At 53.0% G+C, this 11,579-nt stretch overlaps 1 protein-coding gene across 1 annotated transcript; it reads left to right on the top strand.

Moving 5' to 3' along the window:
- The first annotated feature begins 3,907 nt into the window (after positions 1-3,907).
- On the top strand, positions 3,908-11,107 carry APOD (apolipoprotein D). Its single transcript, XM_064385729.1, has 5 exons — positions 3,908-4,064; positions 5,001-5,154; positions 5,405-5,526; positions 7,317-7,405; positions 9,920-11,107. Exons 2-5 carry the CDS (start codon positions 5,032-5,034, stop codon positions 10,153-10,155), a joined length of 570 nt encoding a protein of 189 aa, XP_064241799.1. The 5' UTR covers positions 3,908-4,064; positions 5,001-5,031; the 3' UTR covers positions 10,156-11,107.
- Positions 11,108-11,579: the final 472 nt, after the last annotated feature.

Here is an 11,579-nt window from a genome sequence, read left to right as displayed (position 1 = left end):
CAGAGACCTTGTTTTCCTTCTCTCTGTTTTGTTTTTTCTACTTTCTGAAGAGTGACTATCCCTTTGGCTTCTCTCTCTGCAGGGATTTGGATCTTGGCAGCAATGCAGTTAGGCTGAGGAGCCTTCCTCAGCACAGCCAGAAACACTGCTGGTCCTGCATGATAGGGGCTGCCCCTTAAATAATAGCACCCTTTTCAGTTTTCTAACATCCTAAATTCTCTCTCTTTGGTTTCTTGTGTTTGAATACATAATTGGATAACTTGCACTCACTAATTGTATATAAATGAATCACATATATATATACTCACTATATATATATGTGTGTGTGTATATATATATAGTGAGTATATATGTATATATACTCACTAATTGTACATAAATGAATCACAACATCTTTTGTGCACTTGCATGGGACCAAGTTCCCATATCCCAGAGGCCAGTTCATGCATCCAGAGTCTGTTTACTTACTTTGCTGTCATAAGTGTAATTAAAAATTTTACACCGTTTTGCATAAACACATGTCCAAGCACTTTTTGCCACTCCTACAAACAGAGGAAAATTCCCACCTGCTTCTCTTTACTCTGTGTTGTCTCCTACTTGTTGATTTTTTTTTCTACATACATGTTGCAACTTGTTGGCCAACACAAAGCCCCATTTCCCAGAGAGGAGGAAGAAAAACAAAATGGAAGGAACATGAAAGGTAGTGGCCAAGAGGAAGAGCTGTCCATGCAAACAGTGTTGTCTCCACGGTGGGACCCCCAGCACTCCCAGGTTATCCTGGTTCTCTGCAGGTGCTGAAATCCCAGCTGGAGAGCCAGTGTGGTAGGACAGCCTTTCCCTGGGCAGCCAGGGCCCCACCAGGCCGGGCTGGCTGAAGCTGCTCTGTTTCACAGGTGCCAAGAGCTGATATCTGGGGGTGCAGCAGGACAATCTCACTCCTGCTCTAGGCCAGGTCTGCTGCAGGTACAATGTCACAGGTGGAGTGGCACTGCCCTGTCCCAGCCCTCTGCACTGCTATCATGTTCTGACAAGGGGGTTTTCATTGCTGGCAGCACTCAGTGCTGTTTCATGGTCTCACTGGAGCCAGATGAGCTTTGTCTCTAAACGGGCGACTGGCAGCGTGAGAACATCCCAGTATCCCAATGCAGTCTGTCTGGAAACGCTGTCCCCTCACCCCTGGACGTGCTGTGTGGCTCATGTCACCTCAGCCCGTGTGTGCTCTGCACCCACTCCTGCCCACGCCCACTCACAGCCCCCTGCCCTGCAGGCAGCGCTGCCCCTTGCTCCTGCAGCCCCCGTGGCACCTCACTGTCCTGTCCTGTCCTGTCCTGTCCTGTCCTGTGCTGTCCTGTGCTGTCCTGTGCTGTGCTGTGCCCCAGCCCTGCAGTCTGCCCTGCAGCTGCCTCATTACCCAGAAATGTGGGGCAGGTTTCATTCTTGCATGAGGCATTCCGAGCGTGTCTGGTGCCCCCCTCCTTGCCCTGGTTTCTCCACAGCTTTCCTCCTTCCTGTCCTCCCTCCCCTGCTCCAGCTTCCTGCCCTTTGATGTGCGGCCCCTCCTCTGCTCCAGGGTACAAACTGCTTACCAGGTGGAGATGACTGCTCCCACCCCACAATTAGGTGCAATTATAGGGTTTTGCTTTTCCTTGCTCTGGAGTGGCTCAGAGCAGACTCCGGCTGTGGGCTAATGACAGGTGGGACATGGAGCAGGCTCTGGTCTGTGCAGGCGAGTGGTGCTGGTGGTGCTGGAGATGGAATGACAGGAGGGTCCTGAGGTGGCCACTGAACATGTCCTGGCCAGCTGGCCCCAAGCAGGGACTCTGCTGCAGCATCCCAAATGTGCTCCTCTCCAAGAGATGAGCAGCAGATACCTGGGTGCTTCCTTCTGTGGCCAGCCAGAGTGCAGAAATGTGCCCCTGGGGAAGGCACAGCCAGTGCTTGTGTGGAGATGTCCCAGCAGTGGCAGCAAGCTCGGCTGCCAGCTCCCATCATCTGTGCTTCAAGCTGTGCAGTGCCTTGGCACCCAGGGGGTGCTCCTTGGCTAGCAGTGCCAGTGCAGAAATGGGGCTCCACTGCAGCTCCTGCACTTCTGAGGCTGCTGCCTTTGGCTGGACATGGGATTTCCTGCAAAGATGGGTTTTCTTCCAGTGTTAGTGCTGGCTACATTGAGGGTGATGGCTGTAGCCAAGCCCACCCCACCTGTCATCTCCTCTCTCAGTGGGGCTCAAGGAGTGTCAGCTCCTGCTGGCTCCTGACTCCTCAGCATCCTGGCCATGGCCTCTCCTGCACACTCCTGCAGCAGGAGTTGCATGGAGCACGGCTGGCTGAATACCCTGGTGCTGTGGTGTGACTCTGGCTGCAGAGTGCCAGGAGCCAAAATGGCAGTGCCCAGCCCAGTCATGTCCCTGGCAGGGCTGGCACTGCAGGGCAGCCCTTGGGTAGTGGGCAGCACCTGTAGGCCAGGGCAAGCAGGAGCCCCTCGTGCTGCAGCAGTGTAAAAGGCTTCCTCAGAGCCGTTCCACACAAGGGCACATTGATGCCCCCACAGCCAAGGAGTCCTTCTCCATCCCATAGGAGAATGCTCCATGTGCTGATGTGGATAAGCACACAGACACACCTCCACATGCCAATGTTCCACAAGCTGGCCCTTTTGCAGGACTTTCTCCTCTGATTGCCCTGCAGGATGTGAGCAGCTGAGCTCAGTAGAAAAACTGCTTGTGGTGTGCAGTGCGTGGGGAATCCCAGCAGTGCACTGCAGTGTGGCAGCTCTGGTACCATTCAGGTCAGGGTCTGTGCAGGGATTTCCTGACTTTAACCTGTTTGTATTGCAAGAGGTGCAGGTGAATGTGGGGCTTGCAGAAAGTCTGCAGGACATCTCTTTGACATGGGCAGCCAGAGCAGCCCCATCAGGGACATGGGTGGCTGCCAAAGCACTAACGAGCTGTATGGAGGCAGGGAGAGCCCTGCATGCTCCTCTGCCCTGTGCCAGACCATGGACTGTGTGCTCCCCTGGGCCATTCAGCCCCAGCTGGTGCTGCTGGATGAGCCAGGCACAGCTCTGGTGGTGGCTGAGGTCCTAGGACACACCTTGGCTGTGCTGTGTTTCAGGGCACACCTCAGCCCCAGAAGGGGACAGGACTGAGCTGTCTGTGGCTCTTGGGGTGGCATTTGGGCAGTCAGGAGCTCGTGTGCATGTGTGCATGTGTGAGTAAGGCATGCAGGGCAGCATGTAAAAACACACCTGGAGAAAGTCTCAACAGAGATTAGATTAAAATGTAATTAAATACAGAGAGCTTCCTGTCAATTACTCAACTCTTCTTGTATAACTCTTGGGACTGACTGCCTTCACAGATGGATGCTCTGCTGTCAAAGGCATTTGCTGGGCACCTGTTGGAAAAAGTGCCAGGTCAGCAGGGAATTAATTGCACCAGCATCTTTCCTTGTAATAGGATTTAAAACTCTAGAAGAAAAATGCTGAAAGGCCTTACATCTCCTCAGACAAACCTGTGATGTGTCCCGCTGCTTCACGCTCCTCGTGTACTCACACCAAGTGACTGTGATGGGGACAAGGACATTGCAGTGGCCTAGAGGGTCTCCAGGGCTCATCAAGTACGAGGCAGAGGAGGCTGTATGTCCCCCCTTGGAGCATGGCCATGGCTGCTGCTGGACCAGAGTGCTGGATGGGAGCTGCTGATGTCCCCAGCCCCTCTCAAATGCTGTGGCATTTCTTTCCTTCCCCTGCCTTTTGCACCCAGGCCTGAGGCTTTAGAGAGTGGCTGCAAGGCAGAGAGCTCTGCAGCTGCAGGCGATACCCAGACACGTGGGCTGCCTTTGTTTGCCTGGGTGAGCAGCCAAGTTGCAGCCCATCTCCAGCTTCCTACCAGCTGCAGATCCAAGGCAGCTGACTGGCCTGCCAAAAAACCTAAACACGTTGAGAACCAGGGAGTGGCTTGTGCCAGAGCTGAATAATGATGATCCCAGCACACTTATAAAGAGAAGCAGAGAGCTCACCACAGAGCTGTTCCTGGTCCTCCGCGGAGCATCACTGCGCCTCGTCCACCAAGGTATGTCTGAATTGGGAGATTCAAAATGGGAACTGTCTGCAGCAGAGCCTGTGCCTGCAGCTGGAGACAGACTGGGCTTTTCTTCTGAACTTGGGGAAAATGTTACTGCTGCTGCTGTGCAGGAGTTCCCAGCCAGGGAAGCAGAGCAGCCCAGTGCTGCAGGGTATGTGCACGCCGACCTGCCCCAAGCAGAGCCCAAAGCATGTGGGCAGCATCCTGCCTCCAGTGACTGTTTGGGTGTGAGCAGCACAGCTCCTGCTTCTGCTCTGCAGGAAAACCTGTCCTTTCCCTCCTCACCCCATGCTTTTGGGGGTCTGTTCCTGAGTTGTATTTGGTGCTGATTTGAATCTGTACCAACTTCCCCATCTTGCAGTGCTGTGTATATCCTGGCACACAAAGACCCCTCCAGAGGCAGCTGTATGGTTCCTCCCACCCTTTTGCAGTGTCAGGCAGCCCTGGCTTACCTGGGCTGTCCCTCCTGCCATGCAGGTGTATGCTGCAGGTGTACAGAGCTCACATCCATGTCTCAGGGCCCCAGCTCTCCACTGGCTCTGGAATATGTTCTTTGTGCTCCACCATTTCAAAGCAAGCATCCTGCATTTCCCCTTGCCTCATCTTTGGACAAACAATGATGCTCCTGTGGGTCCTTGGACATTTATCAGCCCTGCATCTTGCGAGGTGTCAGGTGTGGGTGATGAGTACAAGTGTTCTCACCAGGCATTACCTGGCTTTTCATGGAGCTGCTGGGCACAGCCTGAGCACAGGCAGGGCTTAAGGCTGTTTTGGGCTTGGGACTTCTTTGGCACTCTTCTAATGATTCTTTCCTCCTTTCTGTGCCCCTGAGGTGCCCTGCTGCATGTCCCATCCCTCGTGCTGCATTTCACACAAAGCTCTGCTCCAGGGAGGCCCCAACTGAGCTGTTTTCCTTCTGCCCAGGTCCAGTTCCCGCCTGCATCCCAGTGCAGCCATGCTGGGCACGGCAGCGCGGCTCTCGGTCCTGCTCAGCCTCTTCAGCATTGGGAAAGGCCAGATGTTTCATATGGGACCATGCCCAGATCCATCAGTTCAAGAAGAATTCGACATCAACAAGGTGTGAAAAGTTTCCTAAAAATCTGTAGCTAGTTAGGCTAAGTGGGCATGGGACTGACAGCAAACTGCCTGGGTGCAGGGGGTGGTGGCAGCTCTGGTCACACCTTGTGCCACAGCTGCCAGTGTGGGTCTGCAGCTCTGCTCCCCCTCAGTCCCAACCAGTGAGGGGCAAAAACTGTGCTGACAAAGAAGCCAGGCTGCTCTGCTTCAGTCGCTCATGTTAAAAACATCTTTAAACTTTCTTCTGTCAGTATTTGGGGAAATGGTACGAGATAGAGAAGCTGCCCTCAACTTTTGAGAAAGGAAGCTGCGTCCAGGCAAATTACTCCTTGAAGGAGAACGGGAAGTTCAAGGTGATCAACAAGGAGATGCTGTAAGTGTTTGTGTTCAGGCCATGTCCTCACTGTGGCAGTGGCACTGCTGTCACCTCTCTTGCTGTCCTGAGTGTTCATTTTTCTCTAAATTTACTGTGTCTGGGGCTGAGGGTGCTGGGGGAGGCAGCCTGTGGTTGCAGTAGCTCTTCTGAGAGATATGGGTCTCTGATTCCTGCCAGTGACCTGAGGATCCCCAGGTCTCTGTCTCATTGTCCAAGGTGAGTGATAAGAAAATAGATAAAATGTACATGATGACCTCAGTATAAAATAGCCTGGATCTCCCCTCTGACTGGCTTGTCAGCCCCAGAGATGGCTAAGAAGCCAGGATGCCCTGGGTCCTGTTCTGGGGGGTCATGGGGCTGGTTATGGGATGGCATAACACACATTACCTTGTGCCCCTGCATGCTCAGAAGTGCCTGTGCCCTGTGCTCCTCTCTGCTCCAGAGTAAAGAGACACAAGGAACAGTGGCAGGGAAGGTGAAGCACATGAGTAATTTTTACTTAAATATTTGTCAGCCTGTTTTTGGAGCATTTACCTTGCACAGGTAGTAACTGCTGTGCAAGGGGATCGGAAATCATTGTCACTTTAAATCAGTGAAGTGAATGTTTTTCCCTCTATCAGGGAATTAAGATAGTTTGTAATTATCCTGAGTCCTCCTGGATTTTTACACGGAAAGATGCCAGTGTTAATTCATCTGTTTCCATCACCAGCCTGTGCTGCTGTGGGCTGCTGCTGTGAGGGGCTGAATGGATGAGAGGGAGCAGGCAGAGAACGCAGCGCTGTCCCCTGTGCTCCTGGCATGGCATGGGGACTTTGTTCTGGCTCACAATAGCAACAGCACAGGAACACATCCCTTGTGTCCGGGGCAGAGCAGCATCCCTGCCGTTCACAGAGTGCCCAGCACTGTCTCAGCAGCTCCACTGCTCGGGCTGTGCCTGGCAAACAGCTGGACATTCATTTGTGCCTGGGTGAGATTCATCCAGCCATTGCTGTCACTACTGCAGCAGCTCAGGACCCTGAAATATTAGGGATATTTTGGGTGTGCATGGCTCCAGCATCAGCCCCTTGACCTCTGCTGCTGGCAGCATTCACTTCTGCCTCCTTGGCTGTTCCTGTTTTACAGGGAAGTGTGAAACTTTCCTGCCTGATAGGCAGCATGCAGGTCTTGAGGCATCCGTGCAAAAATGCTGTTATGGAAGGGCAGCTCAAGTCTTAGGGCTTGCTGCCAGCAGGGCAGTGCTCTGAACGAGCAGCCAAAGAAACCCTGGCTCACCACACAGGTACAGGTAATTTGTGGGAGGAGGAATGGGCAGTGACCTGGAAAAAGCACAGGTGATTAAACAGAAGTGAACACGTGCCTTCCACAACTACCAGGAGCTAAGCTGCTCCCTGGCACATCCAAGATCATGGATGGGATCCTCCCATCCTCCCATGATGGGTTCCTCACACGCACGGCAGAGCAGTCTTGCTCTCCTTCCTCTCTGTCATTGTCACCCTGGAACAAAAGGACACCCTGCTGGCAGGGACACTTGGAGAGAGGCAGCCTGGGATGCTGGGGTGTTTAACCTGAGACACCATCTACCCATCTGCACCTGGCCCAGCGCCTGCTGTGCCCCGAGTGCTGCTGAAAACATCCTCAGGGATGCTGGGGTTTACTAGTACCTATTTCAGCCACCTCTTGGCAGGTCATTGTGTCAGGAGGGATGATTTAGTGGAAGTAAGAAGTAAGAAAAAAGAGATCTCCCATTTTCATGATTTTATTTCTCACCTTTGTCATTCTCCCCTTAGTGCTAATGGCAAGATCAATGAAGCTGAAGGAGAACTCATGCACATGGATGTAAAGCAGCCAGCCAAGCTGGGCGTCCGCTTTAACTGGTGTAAGTGTGTGCTGGGACTGCTCCCGGCTTTAACTGGTGTAAGTGTGTGCTGGGACAGCTCCTGGCTTTAACTGGTGTAAGTGTGTGCTGGGACTGCTCCCAGCTTTAACTGGTGTAAGTGTGTGCTGGGACAGCTCCCGGCTTTAACTGGTGTAAGTCTGTGCTGGGACTGCTCCTGGCTTTAACTGGTGTAAGTGTGTGCTGGGACTGCTCCCGGCTTTAACTGGTGTAAGTCTGTGCTGGGACTGCTCCTGGCTTTAACTGGTGTAAGTGTGTGCTGGGACTGCTCCCAGCTTTAACTGGTGTAAGTGTGTGCTGAGACTGCTCCCGGCTTTAACTGGTGTAAGTGTGTGCTGGGACTGCTCCTGGCTTTCACTGGTGTAAGTGTGTGCTGGGACTGCTCCCAGCTTTAACTGGTGTAAGTGTGTGCTGGGACAGCTCCCAGCTTTAACTGGTGTAAGTGTGTGCTGGGACTGCTCCCGGCTTTAACTGGTGTAAGTGTGTGCTGAGACTGCTCCCGGCTTTAACTGGTGTAAGTGTGTGCTGGGACTGCTCCAGGCTTTAACTGGTGTAAGTGTGTGCTGGGACAGCTCCTGGCTTTAACTGGTGTAAGTGTGTGCTGGGACAGCTCCTGACTTTAACTGGTGTAAGTGTGTGCTGGGACTGCTCCAGGCTTTAACTGGTGTAAGTGTGTGCTGGGACAGCTCCTGGCTTTAACTGGTGTAAGTGTGTGCTGGGACTGCTCCTGGCTTTAACTGGTGTAAGTGTGTGCTGGGACAACTCCCAGCTTTAACTGGTGTAAGTGTGTGCTGAGACTGCTCCCAGCTTTAACTGGTGTAAGTGTGTGCTGGGACTGCTCCTGGCTTTAACTGGTGTAAGTGTGTGCTGGGACTGCTCCCGGCTTTAACTGGTGTGAGTGTGTGCTGGGACAGCTCCCAGCTTTAACTGGTGTAAGTGTGTGCTGGGACTGCTCCCAGCTTTAACTGGTGTAAGTGTGTGCTGGGACTGCTCCAGGCTTTAACTGGTGTGTGTGCTGGGACTGCTCCTGGCTTTAACTGGTGTAAGTGTGTGCTGGGATTTGCTCCTGGCTTTAACTGGTGTAAGTGTGTGCTGGGACTGCTCCCAGCTTTAACTGGTGTAAGTGTGTGCTGGGACTGCTCCCAGCTTTAACTGGTGTAAGTGTGTGCTGGGACTGCTCCTGGCTTTAACTGGTGTAAGTGTGTGCTGGGACTGCTCCCAGCTTTAACTGGTGTAAGTGTGTGCTGGGACTGCTCCCAGCTTTAACTGGTGTAAGTGTGTGCTGGGACTGCTCCCAGCTTTAACTGGTGTAAGTGTGTGCTGGGACGGCTCCCCGTGCCCACGGCAGGGCTGTGCTCTGAGCATGGGGCCATGGCACCAGGGGTCAGAAACTGCCAAGCACGGGGTGGAGCTCCCCCTGTGACTTCAGCACAGCAGCAAAGGGCTAAAATAGCTTCTGTGACCAGCTGGCAGTGTCTTGGTGACACTGCTATGCCATTTACAACAACAGCCCCCTCAGTGGTGGAGAACTCTTCACCAGCTGGTCTCAAAGCGAAAAAGATCAGCAGCCTTGCCATCCCTCCAGGTCATTTCACAGATGGGGACAGGGAGGTGGGGAGGCGGGAGAGGCAGCCCCACAGTGCTGCAAGAGCCTAGAATAAGCTTGTTTCTCTGCACACTATGGCACAGCTACTTGCCCACGCTGCCTCTACGTACAAGTGGCTTTTAATAACCATTAATAATATGGTTTTGTTAGCTTATTCCTTCTCTTGTCACTCTAACACTCCACAGGGGCCTGCTGAGGTGCTGTGCCACATTGCACAGCATTTTCCTCTGTCTGCAGCAATGCTGGAAAGTGAGCTGCAGTGTCCCCTTGGATCATGTCCTGTTCTGCTCCCTCACACCTTTTCTTTTGCAGAGGGATTATTTGGAGAAATGGGTGGAGGCGGGGTAGTTGCAAAGGAAGTACAACGACTGTTCCATGAGCACAGCCAGACTTCATTCTGTGCTGCTATGCATCACTGGCAGCCCTTTCACCTGCAGCATGTGCAGCCCCAGCCACCTTCACCGGGTGTGAGCCCCAGAGAGCAGCTCTGGGCTCAGCTGGCTCCCCGAGCCAGGGCTCCCCATGGCAGTGGGTGGTGGTTTGTGCTCCTCCTATCACCAGTGTCAGCTCCCAGCACTTCAGCTCCTTCCTGGCAGACAGCACCCTCACACTGGTGAGGCTGGGCTGGCTCTCGTGAGCCTGGGAGAGCTGTTCAGGTCATAGCGTTAACTTTCCACAAGGACCTTCATAGTCAGGGCTTTGTGTCTTTCCCAAGTTCCTCTGGGCAGAACAAGGAGTCCTGGTAGGCTTTTATAAATCGTAGCTGCCTGTACTGACCACAAGTAAGCAGCAGCCAAAGTGGGAGCAGTCCCAGGAACTGTGGCTGTGGCGCTGCAGGGCTGTCCAGAGCTGGTTACACATGGCAATCATGGTGCCCTCCTCTCTCTTAGTCATGCCTGCTGCTCCTTACTGGGTCATCTCCACTGACTACGAAAATTACTCCCTGGTTTACTCCTGCACTAACATCCTCTGGCTCTTCCACATGGACTATGCCTGGATTCTGTCAAGAGCTCCTGACATGCACCCAGAAACCGTGGAGAACCTGAAGAGTGTTCTCCAGTCCTACAAGATCGACACTGAGAAGATGATACCCACTGACCAAGCCAACTGCCCTGCTGAGATGTAACTCCTGGCACGCAGTGACACAGCACCACACCAGAGAGAAACTTTGTTGCTTGCTTTATTGTCCATTAGAATTTCTCTGTGTACCCGAGAAATTTAATAAGAGTAGTTTCCTCTTTGCTAACAGTAGTTTGCCAGCCCAGAGGTACTCCTTGCTGTCATTCCCCAAATTGCTCTTCCCCCTCCTTTTGTCTTGCTCTGACTGCTGCAGCATAACTGACTGAGTCAGTGCTGGTGGGTGAAAGAAAGAAACCCTGAAATGCAGACCTGAAACTCTGCTGCTGCTGTGAGCCCTCAGTACATGGATGGGAAGGGTATGAGTTGTGATGTGCAAGTATTAGTCCTGGGGAAAAATCGTTCATCACACAGCACCATGTTCATTTCCAAATTTTGTCTTGATTCTTCTGGGCCTGCCAGGAATCTGCAGTGTCTGAGCTACACTGAGCACTGCCTTAGCAGCAGCAACATCCAGACATGGTGGGTCAGTCCTGCAGCCTGGGAACTGAGGCTGGGGTCTTGAAAGTGTTCCAGAGCAGGTCTGTAGGCATGTGTTGCTGCTAAGTCAGCAGACCCTCTTGCTAGAAATCAGACCTTGCCCTTTGTATTTTAAATCTAAAATATCCAGAGATTCAGCATCACTCCATCCCCAATGTCTACATGTGTCCTTCTCTTGCCTCTGATGAAACTGGTCCTGCCCTCCCAAGGGGCCAGCTCTGACTGTACTTGTAAGCAGACATAAAGAGATGGGGCTGCTCCCTTGTTCTGTCTTCCAGAGGCTTTTCCCTGAACAGCAGGAGCCAGCAGGCTGTGCCTGACATCCTGCCCGCTGCTGCTGCACGTGCCGAGTGCCCGCTGGCGCTGCATCTGCCCTGGCAGGTGTTCAGCAGGCACCACGACAACTCTGCTTGAATAGCATTCGTGCAACTCATTAAAAATGAAATAAAAATTCCTGCTTCGGGCCTTTTGTACCTTCCCAGCTGCACAGCTTTTGCCAGCAGGCTGGGGGCTCGGTGTGTGGGGCCTGCCCCTCCTCTGGGGCAGCAGCACCACCACAGCAGGGTTGCAGTGAACATGACAACCACAGCTGAAGGGAAATGGGTTGTTCCAGGAGCCTGGAACTCTTTCCAGCTCTCCAGGGCTGGATGGATGGGCACCTCCCATTGTCTGAGTCCTGCCAGCAAATTTGTGTTGTGGCTTTGGCTGACAGTGACCCCCATCTCCTGCTGCTTTTACTGACATGAAGAAATAATGACATGGATGTAGAATGCTGTAAATCTGCAGGAAACATTCTACACTTGTTTTGATGGGACCCTAGTGGTGTGGGTGTGCTGCAGAGCACTTTCTTGCCCTGGGAGAGCGACAGGAGCTGAGCAGGAAACCAGTATGTCACTAATCTTTACCAGTCAGAGGAGGCCAGGATGGGAGGGA

The sequence above is a fragment of the Passer domesticus genome, chromosome 11, assembly GCF_036417665.1.
Source record: "Passer domesticus isolate bPasDom1 chromosome 11, bPasDom1.hap1, whole genome shotgun sequence".
Classification (NCBI taxonomy): Eukaryota; Metazoa; Chordata; class Aves; order Passeriformes; family Passeridae; genus Passer; species Passer domesticus.
The sequence above is the reverse complement of the archived record's forward strand: the minus strand, read 5'-3'. Positions and strand labels throughout refer to the sequence as shown.